The sequence below is a fragment of the Apium graveolens genome, chromosome 10, assembly GCF_009905375.1.
Source record: "Apium graveolens cultivar Ventura chromosome 10, ASM990537v1, whole genome shotgun sequence".
Classification (NCBI taxonomy): Eukaryota; Viridiplantae; Streptophyta; class Magnoliopsida; order Apiales; family Apiaceae; genus Apium; species Apium graveolens.
The window spans coordinates 239,782,244-239,802,998 of NC_133656.1; the positions used below are offsets into that span (position 1 = coordinate 239,782,244).

General features: G+C 35.5%; 2 protein-coding genes across 2 annotated transcripts; one reads left to right on the forward strand and one right to left on the reverse strand.

Moving 5' to 3' along the window:
- Positions 1 to 4,981: 4,981 nt before the first annotated feature.
- On the forward strand, positions 4,982 to 11,990 carry LOC141690079 (T-complex protein 1 subunit theta). The gene is made up of 13 exons (XM_074494683.1): positions 4,982 to 5,308; positions 6,821 to 7,083; positions 7,309 to 7,455; positions 7,539 to 7,704; positions 8,094 to 8,167; positions 8,267 to 8,400; positions 10,287 to 10,359; positions 10,435 to 10,512; positions 10,589 to 10,711; positions 10,808 to 10,902; positions 11,198 to 11,407; positions 11,538 to 11,595; positions 11,686 to 11,990. The coding sequence occupies exons 1-13, from the start codon at positions 5,161 to 5,163 to the stop codon at positions 11,755 to 11,757; spliced, it is 1,641 nt and encodes a 546-aa protein (XP_074350784.1). The 5' UTR covers positions 4,982 to 5,160; the 3' UTR covers positions 11,758 to 11,990.
- A 1,447-nt stretch (positions 11,991 to 13,437) lies between these two features.
- Positions 13,438 to 17,290, reverse strand: LOC141689223 (protein SINE1-like). Its single transcript, XM_074493440.1, has 3 exons — positions 17,019 to 17,290; positions 14,799 to 16,123; positions 13,438 to 14,073 (listed from the first exon to the last, which is right to left on the reverse strand). The coding sequence occupies exons 2-3, from the start codon at positions 16,110 to 16,112 to the stop codon at positions 13,564 to 13,566; spliced, it is 1,824 nt and encodes a 607-aa protein (XP_074349541.1). The 5' UTR covers positions 16,113 to 16,123; positions 17,019 to 17,290; the 3' UTR covers positions 13,438 to 13,563.
- Positions 17,291 to 20,755: the final 3,465 nt, after the last annotated feature.

Genomic DNA, 20,755 nt, shown 5'->3' on the forward strand with positions numbered 1-20,755 from the left:
GGTAATTTTTGGGCTGTTAAATGATTTTATATTGATTTGTGAATTTATTAATTATTTTCTGAATAATTACCAAATTATTTTATGAATAATTACAAAATTATTTTATAAGGCCGGTAATCATCCGACTTCAACCGTTTTTACATTTTTACAGCCCAAAACTCTTCCGAAAACTCCTTCCTAACCTAATCTGATAATTCCGGACATTTTCCGTATTTTGACTTTTTCAATCCGGATTACGGTTTGACCCGTGTGCGGCCCGGCGCAAGATTTTCGAGACAATAATCATTTCGGTGAATCAACAAAACCCGTATTTTTGAAAGACGAGATATTCTTACATTATTTTCGTATGAAGTGTTTTATAAGAAGCCCGGTTTGGATAATTATCCGGTACGGGTACTAAATTGGATCGTTTTTGCAGTTACTTAGCGGCTAAGTAACTAATTTATCGATTCAATACTCGTTTATGCAGTTACTTAGGGGCTAAGCAACTAATTTAACGATCCAAAACGATCCAGAACGAACCAATATTCCGTAAATATAAATAGCATATTTTTTATTTAATTTTATTCGTTTATCCATTTACAACCATTAAAAATATAGTAATTACAGAGAAAAACCCTAAAAACGATACGTTCTTGAGAATCAAACGTATGAACGAAGGCGTTATCGAACTCCGATTCGGGCGTGCAGCATATCAAAACGAAGCTCTTGAAATCTTCTTTCTGAATCAACCATTTGTTTTTGCCCAGAAATCAAGGTATTTTTCTGGTTTACTTATTTTATTTCGTATTATTTATAAATTAAAATATGAATTTTTGTTCTTGATATTGTTGATATGATTTGATGAGTCCGTCATGTTGATAATAATTTCTTTGTGTATATATATATATATAAGTGTATATGTATATATCCAGACGTTGCAGTTTTTCCCCTCTTTCTCTACTCAAAAGTCGTGCCTGTTAAATCATTACAACTATGTAATCATTAACTGTTGCGGTTACTTTTCGGAAGGCCAGGATCGCGCCATGTGTCCTCCTCGAGTGGACATGATTTTCCAACGATTGAGTGGGTTTTTACCCTTCATTTCTTCTATAAATACCCGCCTCCTTTATTTTCTTAATTCTTTACGCAATCACAAATATCAAACACCCTCTGAGTTTTTTCTTCAAGGCGAAGTTTGGAGCTTTTCTTCTTCGTCGATGGCTTGTTGTCGTTCTGGAACCAAGTTCCTTCTTTTCTGCTAAATGAACTTTTGTTTGGGATGTACATCCAAACTATGCATGGCCACAGACTCGTCAATTCTGAGCATATCCTATGGGCTCCACGCAAACACGTCAGCATAATCGTTCAGTAGAAGAATTAGATCCTTCTGAAAGGTGATTTCAAGTCCCTTTTCAATCTTTAACCTCCGGGTGGGTTCCCGGGATCTAACTCAATTTCCATTGTTTGGACAGCTGGCTCGACCTTAGTTTTCCCTTTGACTTCCACAAATGTTTGGATATGGGCATCTGCGTTGGTTACGCTGTAGCCCGAGTCCTCAATGACATTTACATCCATCTTTTTCCTCTTCCTCAGGTGCTCGCGGTGCTTCTTGCGGCTTTGTCCCTTGGGTAGGGACATTGCCTTCTTCCCGTTCTCAGGTTCGGTCTCGGCCATGATCAGAGCTTGCCTGTAGCATCTGTTTTCCATGTCCCTATTTCCTATGATTTCGCCAATTTCACTGGGGGTAGGAAACTTGAGTTTTAGGTGGCTCGTGGAGGGAATGGCCCGGAGTTTGGTCATGGTTGGTCTCCCTAGAATCATATTGTACGATGAAGCTACACTTATGACATAAAATTTCATGATATGGGATACCTGTTGGGGTGCCATTCCGAAGATGACAGGAAGATAAATTACTCCACGGATGGGAATCATGAAATTTCCAAAGCCATAGAGGGGATCTTCGAGGCAGGGATCCATGCACTGGTGTCCTAACTTCATCTTGTTAAGGGTTTGTTCAAAGATGATGTTAGAAGATGAGCCGTTATCAACCAGAATCCTCTTCACCTTATTATCTGCCACGTCTAGGCTTACCAACAACGCTTGATTGTGCCCGGGGTCCAGTCCTCCGTAGTCGGCATACGAGAAAGAGATTGGCTCATCTTCATAGGGTTGGATTATCATGGCATCGTTGTCCATATCTAGGCTCGGGGTGGCGTGGAAGTACCTCCAAGTACGACGTTCACCACGTGTCTTTCGCTCCCTGGGGCTTTGACCTTGTGTGTTGACTTCCTCTGTAAGTACTGGTTCATGTTTCCCTTTTTAATCGGGTCTTCTATAAATATTTTAAAAGAGAAACAGTTTTCGGTTGTGTGCCCGTGGTCTTCATGGTACCCACAATGCTTTTCCCTTGCTCTGTTCTCCGGAGGAGCAAGAAGGGGCTTTGGAGGGCAGTAAAAAGGCTTTCATTTGACTTCTTTCATAATGTCTTCCTGGGACCGGTTGAGGGGGGTCCACGCGGGCTCGGGTTTCGGGTCTTTCTTGCTTATTGGCTTTCTTTGGTTCTTTTTTGGAGCTGAATAATCGCTCTTGGGTGGGGTTTCCCGGGATTGCTGAATATAGTTGTTCTGTCTATCTACTTTGAACATTTTCTCTCTCTCTTGTACGATGAGCGCCTCTCCGGGGACTCGTCTTCATCGTGGATTCTCCTGTTCATTTTCATCGACTTTAGGAAATCATTCTCCTTTATAAATTTCGAGGCAAGTACATAGGCCGGGGCAAGGCTTTGGGGCTCTCTGTGGATCAGGTCCTTGACATAGCCCTCGTAAGAAACCGGGTGGAGGTTCCTCCGGAAGATATTAACAACTTCCTTTTCTTCCAGATTGGAGAGTTGGTTGACTGCTTCTTGAAATCTCTTGATAAACTCGGGGAGCGATTCCTTGCTTCTTTGTTGGATGGTCTCCAAATGGCACATATGTAGCTCATTCATACGGTTTGCACGACTTTATGAATGTTTCTTGGAAGTCTTTCCACGAGTCAATGCTTCGGGATGGAATTCTACTAAACCATTTATGAGCTCATCTCTTAAGTGTTGATGCAAAGAAACGACACCTCGTGAGGTCACCGTAGTCATAGATATTCAATATCTGCTCAAAGTAGTTCGGGTGTTCTTCGGGGTCCGCCAGCCCGTCGAATGCATCAAGGTTAAAGTGCTTAAGTCCGGATTCTCTAGGAGTGGATTCTAGCCTTCTGGTGAAAGGGGTGGCTGCTGCTCCAACTTCCATGTCTCCCTCGACTTTCCTCTTGAGGTCCCGGAGAGCCCGGACCATATGCTCTTGTTTGGACTCCTTTTTCGGCTCGGAATCTGAGGAGACGTGAACTCTGCACGTCTTCTTTTTCAGCTTTGCCTCCTCTTCCTGGATTTTTTTTTTCAATGTTAGCATTGGGCTTGGCTTTCTCCTCCTTTCGGATCCGGTATCGGAGCGCGCTCTCCGGATTTCGTCCCGGACGTCTTCAGGTGGCCTCTTCAGGTTCTTGGAAATTCGGTCCAGGACTGATCCGCGGGATTCCCCATAATGCTCTTTTGGATCCCCTGGGTGGGTTTCAGGTTCACGGTGGTTCTTTTCTTTCCATAAGCTCACAGTTGTCTGAATCTGCCCCGGTGTCATACTTTCTTAAGGGTTTGCGGAAGTCTCAACATACTTATGGGCAGCTTTCTCAATAGTTATTCTTTGGTCTCCTGGATGGAGTTGTTGAGACGAAGCACGGGTTATGGGGGGGCCCTCTTCTATCTCCTCCATCTCACCATCCCTGGGTGGGACGATAATGGGTTGAACCAGTCCATAGATTGTTGTCTTCCTTTTCCTTGTGGTCATTTTTAGGGTAAAATAGGCAAAAGTACCACAAATACAACGATATGTATGGTTTTAAGGTATGAACGATACGAAAAATAAATCTAAGAGAAAGTGGGGGTGTTAACCTTAATATTTCCAGATTTTGGGGTAGAATGGCACAACCGAGTGTGACACCACCGAGTCGGAGGTTCGACCCCTCCTTCTAGCGCCAATGATAAATCTGTTTCTTTCTCGGTCTTCTCCTCTCTTTCCTCGAGCTCGAGCCCAATATACGTGGCAGGAGTTGTGTGTTTAAGCTGCAGCGTGGGGTCTTCCGCAAAACGGGACCGGAGGGGGGTCGTCCGGTCCCGTCCCCGCGGCAACTCCGGTGCAAGAATGAGAATGAGGTTTCTTGAAGGAGAAGAAGAAGAAAGAAGGGGCTATTCAAATACATATGTAGTGGTGTGTGTACATGTGTAGAGAACAAGTAAATATTTTCCAACCCCTAAAACCCCTTTTTTGGGGCCTTTTATAGGCTCCTAAATTTAGGATTTTAGGGGCTTTTACCTCTTCATCCTAACTCCTGGTAAATTTATTTTAGGGGCTTGTACCTCTTCATCCTAACTCTTGGTAAATTTTTATTGGTGAATGATTGGATTGTTTAAATTACTAATGGCCCCAGTCGTCCCCTTGTATATGGGGTGTCTTGAGATTTAGAAACATGGACGGCTGAGATGTGTTTGTTCCATTTTGGTAACATTGGACAATTAACATTGGACATAAATTAATGATCATTTATATAGATTAATGTTATCATTGACGGTTGGGGGTTTGTCCTGATTGAATCTTTTTCAAATTATTAATAAAATCTGCTTTAAATTTGGCAAAAAAAAGTATTTGGAAAAATTTGGGACCAATTTCTAATATTTTTCAATAATTCATAGCCATATATAGTACGATTATTTAGAAAAAATTACATTTGCATATTCATAATATTACCTTATAATATATTTATTATGGTTTTTATTATTTCTACTCTTATAAAATTTATCTAGAAATATATTTTATAAATGTTTTATTTTTTATAATTAATTTTAAGAATATAAATTTAATCCAAATAAATATACCGTGTAAAATAAAAAAAAATAGGAAAGGAGAGGCCGCTCAAGTAGCATTTTTAGGGCTTTTCATTTGGGTTTCTCTCTTCACTCTCCCTGCAACTCAAATCACTCACTTTATTTCCTAGGGTTTCTCTCTCTCTCTCTCTCTCTCAAATCTCTCTCTCGCTCTCTCTCTCTCGCTCTCTCTCTCTCTCTCATCTTTCTTTCTCTCAGTCTCTCAATCAACAATGGGATTATCATCGCAATCGTATGGGATTCAAAGCATGCTTAAGGAAGGTCACAAGCATCTCTCTGGTCTCGACGAGGCTGTTTTAAAAAACATCGATGCTTGTAAACAGCTCTCTACTATCACCAGAACTTCACTCGGTCCTAATGGTTAGTTAATTCACTATGACATTCCAGATCTCGCTTTAATTTTACTTGTGTAGCACCTATTATCGACTGATTACGAATTATCTCGTGTTCGATTATTATAATTAATATAGTAGAGATTTGTATGTATTAGATTTAATTTTACTTGTGTAGCTCTAGTTACGTATTATCGACTAATTACGAATTATCTCGTGTTCGAATGTAATAATAATATAGTAGAGATGTGTATGTATGTGTGTATGTTAGATTTAATATACTTGTGTAGCTCTAATTTTGTATTATCGACTGACTACGAATTATCTCATGTTCGAATGTCTGATTATAATGATAATATGGTAGAAATGTATATGTATGTGTGTTTGTTAGATTTAATTTATATGACAAATTATGTGTTTGTGAGATGGATTAGTTGTTTGCGTACATTTAGTGATGCGGTTTAAATTACGTACTAATGATTCAGTTATAATGATAAGAATAATACTATAGTAGATATGTTTATATATGCGTGTATGTTAGATTTAAATTATATGACAAAAGTATATGTTCGGAAGATGGATTAGTTTTTGTGTATATTTAATGATGCAGTTAAGTTACATGTTCTATTATAATAATATATAGTAGAGATGCTTATGTATGTGTATATGTCAGATTAGGAGTATATGACAAAATACAAATTATGTTATGTGTTTGGAAGATGGATTAGTTGTTTGCGGTACGTTTGGTGATGCGGTTTAAATTACGTATTTCGACTGACTAAGAATTATCTGGTGTTCGATTATAATAATATGTAGTAGAGATGTTTATGTATGAGTGTATGTTTAGATATGGATTATATGACAAATTATGTTATGTGTTTGGAAGATGGATTAGTTGTTTGTGGTACATTTGGTGATGCTGTTTAAATTGCGTACTACGGACTAACTATGAATTTTATTATAACAATTATAACGATTTAGTAGAGTTGTGGTTGTAGTATGATTGTGTATTTTTGTTTTATTTTTTTGTGGGATTTGAGTTGTATCGCGAATTATGTGTTTGGAAGATGGATTAGGTGTTTGCATATATTCAGTATTGTGATTATTGTGTCGATTGTTTGTTGGTTTTTGTGTAGTGATGTAGAGGAATTACTGGAATGTTTGGTTCTCGGATGATTGAAGTCGTTTTATAAGTTTTGTAGTGTTTGTTGGTTTGTTGTTGTTTGTTAATGATTATGAATTCATGGTTTGTTTGGTGGATTTTATCTGTGAGTGTGATGTTGTAAGTTAGTAATGGACTTTGGTGGATTTTATCTGTGAGTGTGATGTTGTAAGTTAGTAATGGACATAGAAGCACGATGTGTAAATTATTTTGGAATGTAGTGGATGGTACTAAACTGGAAGTTTCATCGACACCGTATGGTGTTTAATGTTTATTACAGTGATTAGACATGGGTGTAGTTTGTTGTTAATTGTTAGCACTCTTTAGTTGGTCTAGTGATATCTGATTTGTGAAGTTAACATTGATTTTTGTTTGTAGGTATGAATAAGATGGTTATTAATCATCTGGACAAACTTTTTGTCACAAACGATGCTGCCACGATAGTTAATGAACTTGAAGTTCAGCATCCTGCAGCCAAGTTATTGGTTTTGGCAGGGAAGGCCCAACAAGAGGAAATTGGAGATGGAGCTAATTTGACTATTTCGTTTGCTGGAGAGCTCCTCCAGAATGCAGAGGAACTTATAAGGATGGGGCTGCACCCGAGTGAGATCATCATTGGATACACAAAAGCGATTAATAAGGTTTGTAACTGTTATGTTCAGTGTTAATGCAATTAAAAACAACCCCCTGATAAGCTAAAACATATCTTATTTAGATAGAAATGAACCTTGATAAAGATACTTGTAACCTGAAATACACACTGGCAGAGGAACAAGAAGGTTGAAGGGTGATAACATATTGTTATTATTTTCAATAGGCATAGTACAACTTTATGTTAGTTTGTAAATTTTCAAACTTTCTTGCAGACAATCGAAATATTGAATGAGTTGATCGAGGATGGTTCTGAAACCATGGATGTTAGGAACAAGGACCAAGTTACCTTACGGATGAAATCTGCAGTGGCTAGCAAACAATTCGGGCAGGAGGATATATTGTGCTCTCTCATTGCTGATGCAAGTCAAAGTTTACTTTCTAATACTTGTACAAAACCTCATCTGATATTTTTTTTTAATCTTGTAATAATTTGAACATGTAGGCTTGCATACAAGTTTGCCCGAAGAACCCAGCAAACTTTAATGTTGATAACGTCCGGGTTGCAAAACTTGTGGGTGGAGGTCTACACAATTGCACCATTGTTAGAGGTATGGTTTTAAGGAATGATGCAGTCGGGAGCATAAAGAGAATGGAGAAAGTAAAGGCAAGTACCATTATAGTTGCATCTTTCTTGTGGTCTCTGTAATGCTTCTGTCTAATCTCATTTACTCATCGTTAACACAAGGTTTTGTTATTACATTATTCAAACTAATACGTATGCTTGTGTTATAAATACAACTTAATTATAACTAGAAGTTATTTTTGTAAATATGAGTAAAATGTGTTCAACTTTAGTTGTGAAATGGGTGTAAGTGGCAGTTCAAAGTCAAAGGGGTTAAATGAGAGTAAATTTTTTCAAAAAGTATGAGGATATCTTCCAATTTAAGCTTTAAGTGGCGAAGGCTTACCATGTTCTTTTGATTTTTAGTATGATATGTGACACACACTCATTTGAGAACAAAGTGCTTTGTTATAGAATTTTAACATTTGCAGGTAGCTGTGTTTGTCAGCGGCGTTGACACTTCTGCTACTGAAACAAAAGGAACTGTCCTTATTCATAGTGCTGAACAGGTAGGTCAAATGCTGACGTCCCATTCAGAAAGCCAACTGGTTATTTTTTGTCTGTATGATAACTTTCTTGTTACATTTTTGTCATTGTATATCTTGCAGCTTGAGAATTATGCAAAAACTGAAGAAGCAAAGGTTGAGGAGCTTATTAAATCTGTTGCAGAATCAGGTGCCAAGGTTATAGTCAGTGGTGCAGCTGTTGGGGAGATGGCACTACATTTCTGCGAGCGATACAAGTATATTTTATCTATATAAAGTTTGTTCTGCTATTTGGTATTTGGAAGAAAGTTACTGGATATGCCCCAAGTATTTTAATATAAACGATACTCAGTAAATATTTTTTTCAGAATGTGCCACCCTTTTCCTAACATATTAAAAAATGGCAATCCCTTCTGTTAGTATTAGTAGGTCCCACTAATTGCACGTGTTTGCCTTCTTTTTTTCTTCACTTTCCTTGTCCTCCGTGCACAACCTGAATGGGTGGGATGGAGGGAGTACTATGTAGGATTTGTTAAGGTAGAATTTAGTTGAACACTAAACAGATATAGTTGAAATGTTGGAAAGTTTACCAATTCAGTTTAGCATGTTTTATACCATAAAGCTCAATGGTTGTGACTGAAGTTGTCAGCTGGACAAATGGTGCATGTGATATAAGATCGTATTAATACCCATGTCCTTTGAAGGAAGAAGGGCACAGTCCTGATTCAGAGGACTCATGTCCTCTGAATAAATAAGACTTTGTTGCACCAAACTCGGTTCAACAATTTGGTTGATGTTTATAAGTTGCTACCTGACTCTTATGACACACCCGAATGGCCTACCTCCCCTTCCAAAGCTTAGGTAGGCAATATGATACTAAAAATCTCTCTTGATATTATCGTAAGTCAGAAAACCTTTAGAAGCATTTTGGAAAGTGCGGCTTAGTGATTGCATATCCCACCAATCTTTGACTGATTCGGGATCAATAACTTTCACTTTCCATTTCTCTTGATGATGATGGTATAATGGTGGTGACTTTATCTGTAACTTACAAGGATAATTAGGAATATAAAGAGTGCTTCAAAAGCTCAAAATTAAGCTCTTACAACCTGCCTTGCTGTTAGGGTGTATTTGGATAGGGGGTTGAGAAGGTAAGCATTGGACTAGGTTAGGTTGAGTTAGGATGGGTTGAACCCTTGCGTTGTTTGGATGGAAGGGTTAAGTAAGGGAGGTTCAACCCTTTATCTCCCTTTGGATAAACGGTCAAGGGGAGGGGTTGAATATAAATTTTATAATAAAAAAAATTATTGTAAAATAAATTTAATTTGAATAGAGAATTTTTATTTTAACACTAAAACATAAAATTTATAAAATTTTGAATATAACATAATAATAATATAGTAAGTATAATCCAACTTTCAATTTTTTAAAACAAAAGTAAATTTAGATGGAGGGGTCTTTCTGGTCTATCTATATTTATTTCCTTTTGAATAATTGTTACTCAATCATACAAATATATTCCTTCTGAAGAAGTGAGTGGACGAGTAAATTAGACATTGAAATGGTGGACCCCATCCTCATCAACTTGTACCATCAGTGTGACCGTGTCTCTTCACTGTATATCGTCAGCGTCACAGTCGCAGGTTATAATAACAGTACAACACCTGAGGTGTTGGAGTACTCACGTTTTTCAGTTGAATCAGAATCCTTTACCAACCGTCCCCAACCTCTCAGAAACCCAATCCCTGGTTTAAATTCCTTCTCAAACGAGGGTTGCATGATTTCAACCCCTCCCAGCCCAACCCACCCCCTCCCAACCCCCTATCCAAATAAGCCCTTATGGGAGGGTATTTGGTGTGGATTATTGATCAGTAGATATTTTTATTTGTTCTACAACTCGAATTTTGAGTTATTTTAAGCATAGATAGGTACGTTAAATGAATTCTTCGTGACTGAAAGTACTCTGAATATGAGATGAACATCAAATCATGCTGTTGCTGCTTAGAATTTTTTTACTCTGACTGATATCTGGTATTCTAGTTACTAGTTAGATCTATAGTAGTTATGCATGTATTATGAAAGTATCTTGGGTACTCTCTGAATATCAGAAGTTTACTTCTTACTCATTTCAACCTACTTGTAGACTTATGGTGTTAAAAATCAACTCGAAGTTTGAACTAAGGCGATTTTGTCGTACTACTGGCGCTGTTGCCATGGTAAGTCTATATTAGTATTTTCATTGTTCTGCATTTTTTTGGCTGGTTATCTAATGCCTTATTTATTTTCTATAGTTGAAGCTTGGGCAGCCTAACCCTGACGATCTTGGATATGCTGATTCTGTCTCGGTAGAAGAAATCGGTGGTGCCAGGGTATGGAGTGCATTATATTTTTCTGTTTATTTATATTATTTTCTCTTTTATGATTTTACCAACCAATATCTTAAAGGTCACTGTTGTGAGAAATGAAGAAGGTGGTAACTCAGTATCTACAGTGCTCCTAAGAGGTAGCACCGATAGTATATTGGATGACCTTGAAAGGGCAGTTGACGACGGTGTAAATACCTACAAGGTGATATATTTTTGGGATATCTAATAAAGTACTTATTTTTGTCAGAATTTGTGGGCCTTTTTAAATAAGTTGTACTATCATGACATTCTATATCAGGCAATGTGCAGAGACAGTCGGATAGTACCTGGAGCTGCTGCCACAGAAATCGAGTTGGCAAGGAGACTAAAAGAATTTTCATTTAAAGAGACAGGGTGCGTTTATCTTTCTGATTTACTAATTGTGACTTCATGCCAAGTGAAACTTTGACATCTTCACTTACTGTAGAGTTTATGTGTAGTGCACTACTGCTTATATACTAAATGTGAAATTGTACTCTTTAATTAGATAGCTGGTAAACTTATTTTTAAGTACCACAATGACGGCCTTAAAAACCACACACTTGTTTTCCTGTAATATCTGTTTTGATACTAGATAAATTTTCATGAAATGCAGTTTCAGTAATGTCTGCCAGACCGTATCAGGATTTAACTTTTATCTATTTTGCAGATTGGACCAGTATGCTATCGCGAAATTTGCGGAAAGCTTTGAGATGATACCTAAAACACTTGCAGAGAATGCTGGGCTTAATGCCATGGAGATCATATCTACATTGTATGCCGAACATGCAGCCGGAAACACCAAAGTTGGCATTGATTTGGAAGAGGGTGCCTGTAAGGATATCTCCACCATGAATATTTGGGATCTACATGTCACCAAGTAAGCTTTCTATTGATTTTGGTTAAACTCTACTTGAAGATTGGTTTTGACTTAGCTCAGCATCAGCCTTTGATAAGAGCAGTAATTAATAATTTGAAATGCTTTTATTATACTCCTGTTTCCCTTGCAGGTTTTTTGCACTTAAATATGCTGCTGATGCTGTCTGCACTGTTTTACGAGTAGACCAGGTACCTTTAGTCTTTCACTGTCTCCCATTTCCTAAAAAGCTCCGTGCTTCCCTAACTAGCAACTTTTAATTTGTCTTATATTCCATGTAGATTATAATGGCAAAACCAGCAGGTGGTCCAAGGAGAGATCAACAGCCTGCTGGACCTATGGACGAGGACTAAGTTGTACGGAAATGGTTATTTTATGATATGTATTTGTTCTTTAACTAGTTCAAAAGCCTTCTTCATGTTTGCTCTAGATTGGCTGAGTTTTGATTTGCTACTGAATAGATACAATTTATTGTATATGCCAGTTCTTATACCCCTTGCTGGAGTATTGCTGGTTTGATGTAGGCTGCCGCATTTCTGAAATTTTGGTTGCTTATTTCTAATGTAGGAACCTTTTATTAATTAAACTGTGTTGTCGTTTAAATATAGATATAGTTGCGCAAATTAAAAATCCCCTTTAATCTTCTTTTAACAATGCCTGTCGGATAAATTAGACTAATGGTTGGTTGTACAAAACATTGTTTCATAGCTTGATTTATCAGGAAAGTAAATGAATTGCTCTGTTTCAGTGAAAATGTAATAATTGTCAATAAAATTGAGAAATAACTGTCTAGGAAATTAGGAAATAATTTATATAAACTGACACAGTAGGTCCAAATATTGCAAATACTTAATAATCATCATTCAATTCATCATATCCAAATCCATTCATCGTATAAACTAAAAATATATATCAGTTAACTCAGAAAAAATACTTGGCTCCCCCAAACTCGGATTTCTGGCTCCGTCCCTGCTCATGTTCATGTTCGGATAATTTTCTGCATATTCTCGGTGAACGGGTTCGGCAAGAATATTCCGTCATACGAGAAGTCGCACAAAACAAGCCATGGATGGTAAATCTCATCAGTCACAGAAACTGTCATCATTAAGCAATGAATTTACTGAACAACTCGAAGCCGTATATTAGCCTGCCCTACAAAAGGCTCGGCGATAAAAAATAACGCCAAAATAATCTCAACCGTTAAACTGATATAATTAAAAATAGACAGTTAAAATTATATTTTATTAGAATATAAGTATATTCTTAATACAATCATAAAAAAAGAAAATGATAGTTCTGATATTATTCAAACATCAATTACGATATAAAATTCTACTAAAATCGTAAATAGAATATTATTAAATTTCTCGGCCGGTTTGTTAATACTTTCTTAAATTAAAAAAATTGTGATTCTCTCATGAATCGCCTTCAGCAAGGTATGGCACTCGGGGTCTGAAACCGGCCTCTTAGTCCGGATTGAGAAGAAGCATCCAGACTCAAGAGAGCCCAAAAAAAGTTTAAGTGCATTATGTGCCCGTTTGGAAAATCTTAAAATAAGTAACTTATCACTTAAAATGAATAAGTGAGTTTTAAGTGATAAGTAGAAGAACACTTATAAGTTATATAAGTGTTTGATTAATTTTACTTATAAGTCAATTTTTTTTTATTAAAATGAACTAAAATAAACAATTTTCAAATAAAATTATCGTAATTCATGAATTTTAAATTAAATTAATATTTAAAAACATATTTTTTTAAAAGTAAAGTTAATAAAAAGGAGAAAAATCAAAATAAGTTGAGAAAAGGTAAGTTGTTGCTAACATTCAGCTTATTAACATTTACAAGTTATAAGTTGAGTTAACGAACACTCGCCGATAAGTTGTTACGAACTTATAAGTCATTGACTTATAAGTGGGAAATAAACAAACAGGCCCAATATAAGGTTTCTTTTGTCAAACTGCGTTTAGTAAGCAGACTAAAAATCAAACAAAGCTTATCAGGACCATGCCTGTCGCACCGTTTGAATGGAAACTCAAACCATCAATAACATCAATATCTAAAGTTGGATGTTAAACAAAAGTTACAAGATAAAGTTCAGAAACTACAGTTAAAATTTAAAAAGGATTAGGAAAATTTGATATCTAATACTGAGAATGACATTAGGTAGGGTGAAGATAATAAACGTCATCCTGGTCACCTCCAATCCAAAACAAGCAATAAGAAGCTGCAAATAGTAAAGCAAAGACGACACAAACCAGACTGCGGATAGACATTGGATAGTGATCCAGAACATTGGTTTTGCGTGATTCTGCTTTAGCAGCAGGAACTGACTTTTGAGACAGTTGCACATTTTCCAGTGAAGCAACTGATTTGGAGCTACCCTGAGACTCCTTGCTAGTGATAGACAAATCGTCTTTGCTTTTCTCATGATTTACATTACGCAGGAAGCCATATTGGTCATACAATGATGCAGGATGATGTGAAAAGCTGGTTTGGTCACACCTTGATGGGCTCGATTCAAATTTGCTTCTGCAAGGGCTTCTAAACTGTCTGCCTTGATTTTTGGAGATATCTGAGTTTTCGCTGCTTGGATCTTGAAGAGAATAAAATAGCTTTCTTGGAGTTGCGAATATTTTGACATTATCGACATTGATGTGTGATCGTGACCTCTGCAAAACAAATGAAGTGACAAGTGAATTTTCGCATCTGCAAAGTATGACTATTTTGCAATTCTTTGGGCATTAACAAGATATGTTAGGTCTTTATAAGAAAAACCAAGGCAAATATTATAACAAAGATTTGGTTTGTCACATTGTAGTAGGAAAAGAGAGGATTCTGTTAAAAACTGAATTATTTATTTAGTTTTCAATGTTATGAAAGCAAGAACACTTGTTCAAAAAAAAGCAAGAATAGTTTGCTGGCTTAATTTTGATATAAAATTAGTAATTAAATTTGGAATGAAGCATGAACTTGACCATTAATAAACTTTTCAAGCTTCTGTAGTACCAAACCTTTACAATCCAACCATTGTTATGCTGTGACATATAACATAAGATATCAGCAAACACACCCTCACATCAAGAATATTTCCGCCTTCCTAATTTTGGTGTTAAATATAATGTTAGGAAGAACCTGTATCTGTGTATGTTTACTTGAACCTAAAAGGCAATGGCGAATATATAATAAAAAAAAAGTTTGATGTAATTTTCATTATCTAACTCATTCTTTAAAGTTTGTGCTTATTCAGTGTCTCTGCACTCAAGATTGTATATCGTCCGATAACAGATACCACATAAAGAACATCCGCTGCATATCCCTTTGCAGTGACTGCCTATTGGGATTGTATTTAGTACCTACTTCATGTAAACTGTAAACAAATGTTAAAGAAATATACCTGAGGACTAGGAGTCGTGTTTCTCACGCATGCATTTCTAGGACTACCCTGCAAAAATCCTGCAAATTCATTTGCACATTCTCTGTTCTCCGTACATTCATGTTCTTCAGAATTTTCAATTACACTCCTAGAAGTTGCCTCTGTAAATGGCCCATCCTTGAATGATAAATCAAGTCCCCCATTCTCAAATCTCCTCCAAAGCTGTTGTTTGACTCTCCTATCATAGTCCATATTACCAAAGGCATAACTGTTGGAGAATGGTGATTCTATGAAAGAATCATATTCAGCAAATGAATCAACAGTTTGAGATTCAGGTGATGTCAATGTCGGTGAGTGATCATCTGCATCAGAAAAATTTCTCCTCCAGTTATCATTCCTACAAAAATTCGATCCACTGACTGAACTTGTATCCCCCTCGAAGTTAAGTCCTTTCTCAGCAGCAATTTTCTTGGCTGTTTGCAATGCTTCAAAAGCAGCCCCTTTGACATAAGGCATTTTATCAGCTTGACATTTCTGCATTTCCTCCATTACATTCTTTAGCTCTGAGAATAAGCTTTTAGGATCAAGACACTTCATCAGAAAATTCACCATCTGAATGGCTGAAAGCCTCTTTTGAGAATTGTCTTCGGCAACACCGGCAATCAAGATCCTTAATCCAGATTGTATCAACAGCCTTGCATATGCTTCTACAATAAGACTGTTACTCTTAGCTAGTGCCATGACTAAGCCCATGTGAGAGTTAGTGTGCATGGGCTTCTCCAAAGAGCCAGCAACTCTTTGACAAACCTCATTAACCATCTCATTAGATGCAAATCGCCAATTATCAGTATCCACCAAAGCCTTTAAACAAAGTGCAGATCCAGAAGATAAGTTCTCTTGGCTAACCAGAAGGGAGTCTGAAAGAGGTTTACAAAGTGAATGAATTATTTTTCTTTTCAAGTCTTCCGGAGTTGTTGGGTCAATCCCATATCTTGCAATTGCGGGAACAACCTTGGAGCAGGCCTGATGAAGAGCAAATGATCCTACACTCGAAGTTAAAGTATTTATAATGGTCGTCATGATGTTACCAATATGAGGAACAATTTTTGGCCCATGAACCCGAGCAAGAACTTCATAGAGGGAAATTGAATATTCGCCAGCTGATGAGGTGGTTTCTTTTCTATCAGAAACCTGAGCAAGAAAATATGGAATCGCCTTTGTATCCAAGTCTTTCACATAAGACCTTAATGCTTTCATTGCTGATTTTCTACTATCAGCATCCTTTCCAAGTTTCTCCAATTCCCGCCTTAGCCCAGGTCCTAAATTTCTCCCCATTTCTTATCAAACTGATATCAAAGTGAACCAACATTACAATCACACAAATAAATGCATTTAAGTGAACAAATACTCTACAGTTACACATTTTGCCAAATTACATGCAAACAACATTTCATGATGCAGTCACATTCAGTCACACTCAGATTCCCTCAGAATATCCAAATCAGTAATTACATTGTTCAAATATTTTACAGACTAGCTTCATAAAAACTGAACATGTAGAATTCTACAGAACTAAGATATGCATAAACATTAAACATTCCGATTTGTTACAATCTATTACTTCTCTTTCTTATATCTTATGTCATACAAATCTCAAGCAATTTCAAAATTGCAAGCATAATAATGTTTGTCTAAATCTACTAATCCCCGAGTCCAAAAACAAGATTTTAAGTACAAATTCATATATAGAACCAACATTGTGTATTATAATACTGATCCATATCTAAAATCAACAACAAGAATATAATTTTATACATCATTAACTAAATAAATTAACATTTTCGAATCAATAAACGTTTCTCGTATCGTATAATTACACCAAGATGGAAGGCAAGCGAGCAACAAGTTTCGGGTCTAAAAAAATATATAGATTATATTTGGTTACTCCAAACAAACTAACATTTTTGAATTAATAAATATTTCTCATATTGTATAATTACACCGAGATGGAAGGCAAACGAGCAACAAGTTTCGGGTCTAAACAAATACTTAAATTTTGGCCACTCTGCACAAAATTCATCAAATTCACAATCTTGATTAATTAAAATCAAGCAAAACCATCAACATGGGTCGGCCTAAAACAAGATTAAACTTAAAGGGCTATCAAGATTTTTGCATTACAAGCACAAGAAAATGCAGATTAATCAAACTTCAAGAAAATCAAGAACATAAAAATCTCACCTTTAGAGCTTCTGCTTCTTGAAATTAAACCCCTTGTTCAAAACTTAACCTTGTAATAATGTTACACATGTATCAATTAAAAGATTAAATCTTTACAAATCTTGAAGTTTATTTGGCAAGAATTGAACAGTTTCAAGAATTTAACTTTGAAACTGAAAATAAAATAATAAAAGATATGAAAAAGGGGAATATTACGTGGAGATTTGGAATTCAAATTTTGTGAAATTTGATTGATAATGTGTATGTATGTATATATGTATGCAAGAATCTGCAGTAAAAAAGAGAGAAGTGAGCTGTAAATTACATTAGTTTGAGTAGCTGAAAGGGGAAAGTCATATGAGAAAGTACATGTTTCAAATCTTTGTAATAAATGCCGCCCCTATCCCCTCTTTTATTGGTCAATTTTGTCCAAATTTTTTTATTTTCGGTTGATTTGTAATATATTTTTGATCTCTTCCAAAAATATTAGTTATTTTCTGTTACATCCCGAGATTCTAATGTGCAAAAAATCTAATTTGTCGAAATCTTGTTATAAGCAATTTTTATGGTATTTAGTATTACAGTGCAATTTGGTTTATTAATACTAGAATTATTACTTTACACATGTCATCGTATGATATGTTGTAACCAGTATTCAAAAAATTGATCGATTAATCAGAATTTGGACGGCTCTCGTTTAGATTATTCGGAAATCGGGTTAATGTGTGTTTTTTAGAAATATCGGTTGAAAGTCGGTCGATTCGGTCAAAAATCGGTTAGTTCGGGTCATAAATCGGTTAGTTCGGTCAATATGTGAAAATTAATAAAAAAAATTAAAAGAAAATTTGACATCCAAAATAATAGTTAATATTTAATAATAATATATTGACTATGACATGCCCCTAAATTCTAATCTCTAATAATTGAATAAGTCTTTTCAATTAAATTCCTTTTATTTTTTCCGAAAATATACTCGATTGATTTATTTCTTGTAATTTATTTGCAAATATTTTGTTAAAAAGTTGTATTTTTGGTAAATTTCCTAAATTATTTATAGTCGGTACTAATTTTCTAACTACTAAGTATTGAACATTTATTATTATCCATAAATCAACTATAAAAAATATGTATATGTCATATAAATATCCAATATGAACTAGTGATATGCGGTATTAATTTTGTAAATCTTATGAAAATTTAATGAAATTTAAATAGAAATTTATATATTGTTATTTAATTAATTAAATTGATTTCGATTAATACTCCGATTAATCAATCCAATTAATTACTGATTGTCTAATTAATCACTAAAATATACCTCCACCGAACAATACCGATTTCCGAATTATAGAATACTAATTATAACATACATTTATTTATTATTGACCGGGCTCTTATTACAGTATTTATTTTAAAAATATCGAAATACATTTTCTGTGACGCCCTCCAAACCCGGGGTCTAGATTCGGGGGTCACTAGCTAATAAACCAAAATAATAATCACAGCGGAATAATATAATAAATATGACCCCTTGCATGCAACTGGATCGATCACAGGTTATAGTGTGGAACAGGCACTAATACAAACCAACTGTTATTACAAACCATAAGTCTAATTAGTTTTACAACTTATTCAAATTTTATTACAAACCTTTATACTATTCAAGCGTCCCAAACTGTCTACCTGGAAAACACACCAAACTATCTACAAGCACACAACCTCTGGTCAGACCTAGAACTTAAGCTTGCCCTGGCCTGGCTGAAAGAAACAGGATATGAAACAAGTATGAGCGAAAGAAATACTCAGCAAGCAGTAAATAACTTATGATTTGGAACAACAACAACAACATATTTGATGAACAAAACCAAACCACAATATCTGAATAATATCAAAACTGATATATATTTGATAATAAACAACATTTGCAATATATTTTGTTTTGGGATTGGAATCCTCGAACGACGGTGTGTTGCCGCCGGTGATCAGCCGCGGAGCAACACCGGTATGCCGAAGCATATCCAACTAAACAAAAGGTACCCAAGACACATATCGGCCTAACAAGGTGTTATATCCCGTATAACACATAACTCACACTGGACCGCCGCCACGGCCTCTTACGCAACCATCCAACCCATAAAAACAATTTTTCGTTAAAGGAGTCGAATCAAATGACATCCTTAACCACATAACTCCCCATTTCTCATGGTCCGGAGTTTTCTCAACAACCAATGGCGAAATAACCAGAACAATTAGTTATTCGCTAATCCCAATTCAATGTTCCACTGTATAGAGTGATTTATAGCGAAATATATAAAACGTTTAACTATTCTGAACTTAGAATAGTTTGGAAATTGAAAGAATATAATTCAAAGTCAATATCAATTGAATGATAATTGAAGTTATAATATTTGCATAATATGATTCAAACTACACATCACTTGAACAATAAGTGAAGTTAGGGGTACTTGCCTGGTATGCTCGATAACCTCTTACTATAACTCTGCTTATAACTGATGTCTATTATCTCCGTCTAACAGTTGACTGCACTCCTTGCTACTCGATTCTATAAACAAAAGAACTATCTTAATTAGCAGAACCAAACTCAATCGACGTAACTATACGTCTTGACATCTACCCGATCGTTTATAACTAGCATGGTATTTTAAAACTGTAAACAGATAGCATGCATTTCACGTAGCACATAATCATGACATTCGTATAACACTTAATCACATATTTTATGTAACACATAAGTCAGATCGTTAAAAGATATGTCTCAGTGCGATCAGAATGAAAATCATGTCATTAATAATATTTACCAATCAGATACCGACTCAAACTGATACACAAATTAAATGTCATTGTAATAGCAAAGAAATTAGGACTCAAAAGTATTTTTATTGAAAGCATAATATTTTTCTGAGTCTATACGCGTTCGTTTCGTATTAAACGGACGAACGGTTTAATTATTATGAATAAAATAAGAATAAATAGATTTAAATCAATTAATAATAATATTAATTGATTTTTAAATACCAAAATATAATTTTTAAAACCTTAAAATAATTTTTAGAAATTATTTGAATTAATTATAAATAATTTACATTTATTTAACTATTTATAAATAAAATTAATTGATTTTTAATCAATTAATTAAATTCATAAATAATTAACTAAAATAAATTATAAATAATTAAATCAAATTGTATTTTTGAAAATAATTAAAGAAAATAATTTTAGGAATTTAAAATAATTAATAACTGATTTTTAGAATTAAATAAATTGATTTTTGAAAATATGAAAAATGATTTTTATTAAAAAGTAAAAAGAAAATCAGAAACGTTAATTGGCATTTGGGTCATCCCTTCCAATGGATCGAACAGCGGCCTGTGCGGTGGGGAAACGGCTGGAAATTCAAGAGCACCCGACGGAAACTGGAAATGATTCCAGAATCCGGCGAAGCCTCCCGGAATCCGGCGCCGCCCAGAAACCACACCACAACCTCGAATCATAGCCAAACTCGATGGGTTTTTATACCAATCGATTCCAATCTTTCCCAGGAACTCAACTGCAACCATATTAACCTCCAACTTCAACCCAAACAACAACTCCGATCAAATTCAAACATTTCCCGGCGAACCAAATCGGAAAACCCGATTATAACCAAATCAAAGCCAAAACTTGAGTTCTCGGTATCAAAATGAAGCCCAGAACACATACAAACTAATCCAATCATCAAGTATAACTAAGAACATCAT

Bases quoted from the DNA above. Each gene is read 5' to 3' on its own strand.
- LOC141690079 (XM_074494683.1), top strand. From the start codon at position 5,161: ATGGGATTATCATCGCAATCGTATGGGATTCAAAGCATGCTTAAGGAA. The intron at 7,705-8,093 runs GTACCATTATAG...ATTTGCAGGTAG, and splicing joins AATGGAGAAAGTAAAGGCAA to CTGTGTTTGTCAGCGGCGTT. The intron at 10,513-10,588 runs GTATGGAGTGCA...AATATCTTAAAG, and splicing joins AAGAAATCGGTGGTGCCAGG to GTCACTGTTGTGAGAAATGA.
- LOC141689223 (XM_074493440.1), bottom strand. From the start codon at position 16,112: ATGGGGAGAAATTTAGGACCTGGGCTAAGGCGGGAATTGGAGAAACTT. The intron at 14,074-14,798 runs GTATATTTCTTT...TTTGTTTTGCAG, and splicing joins ACACGACTCCTAGTCCTCAG to AGGTCACGATCACACATCAA.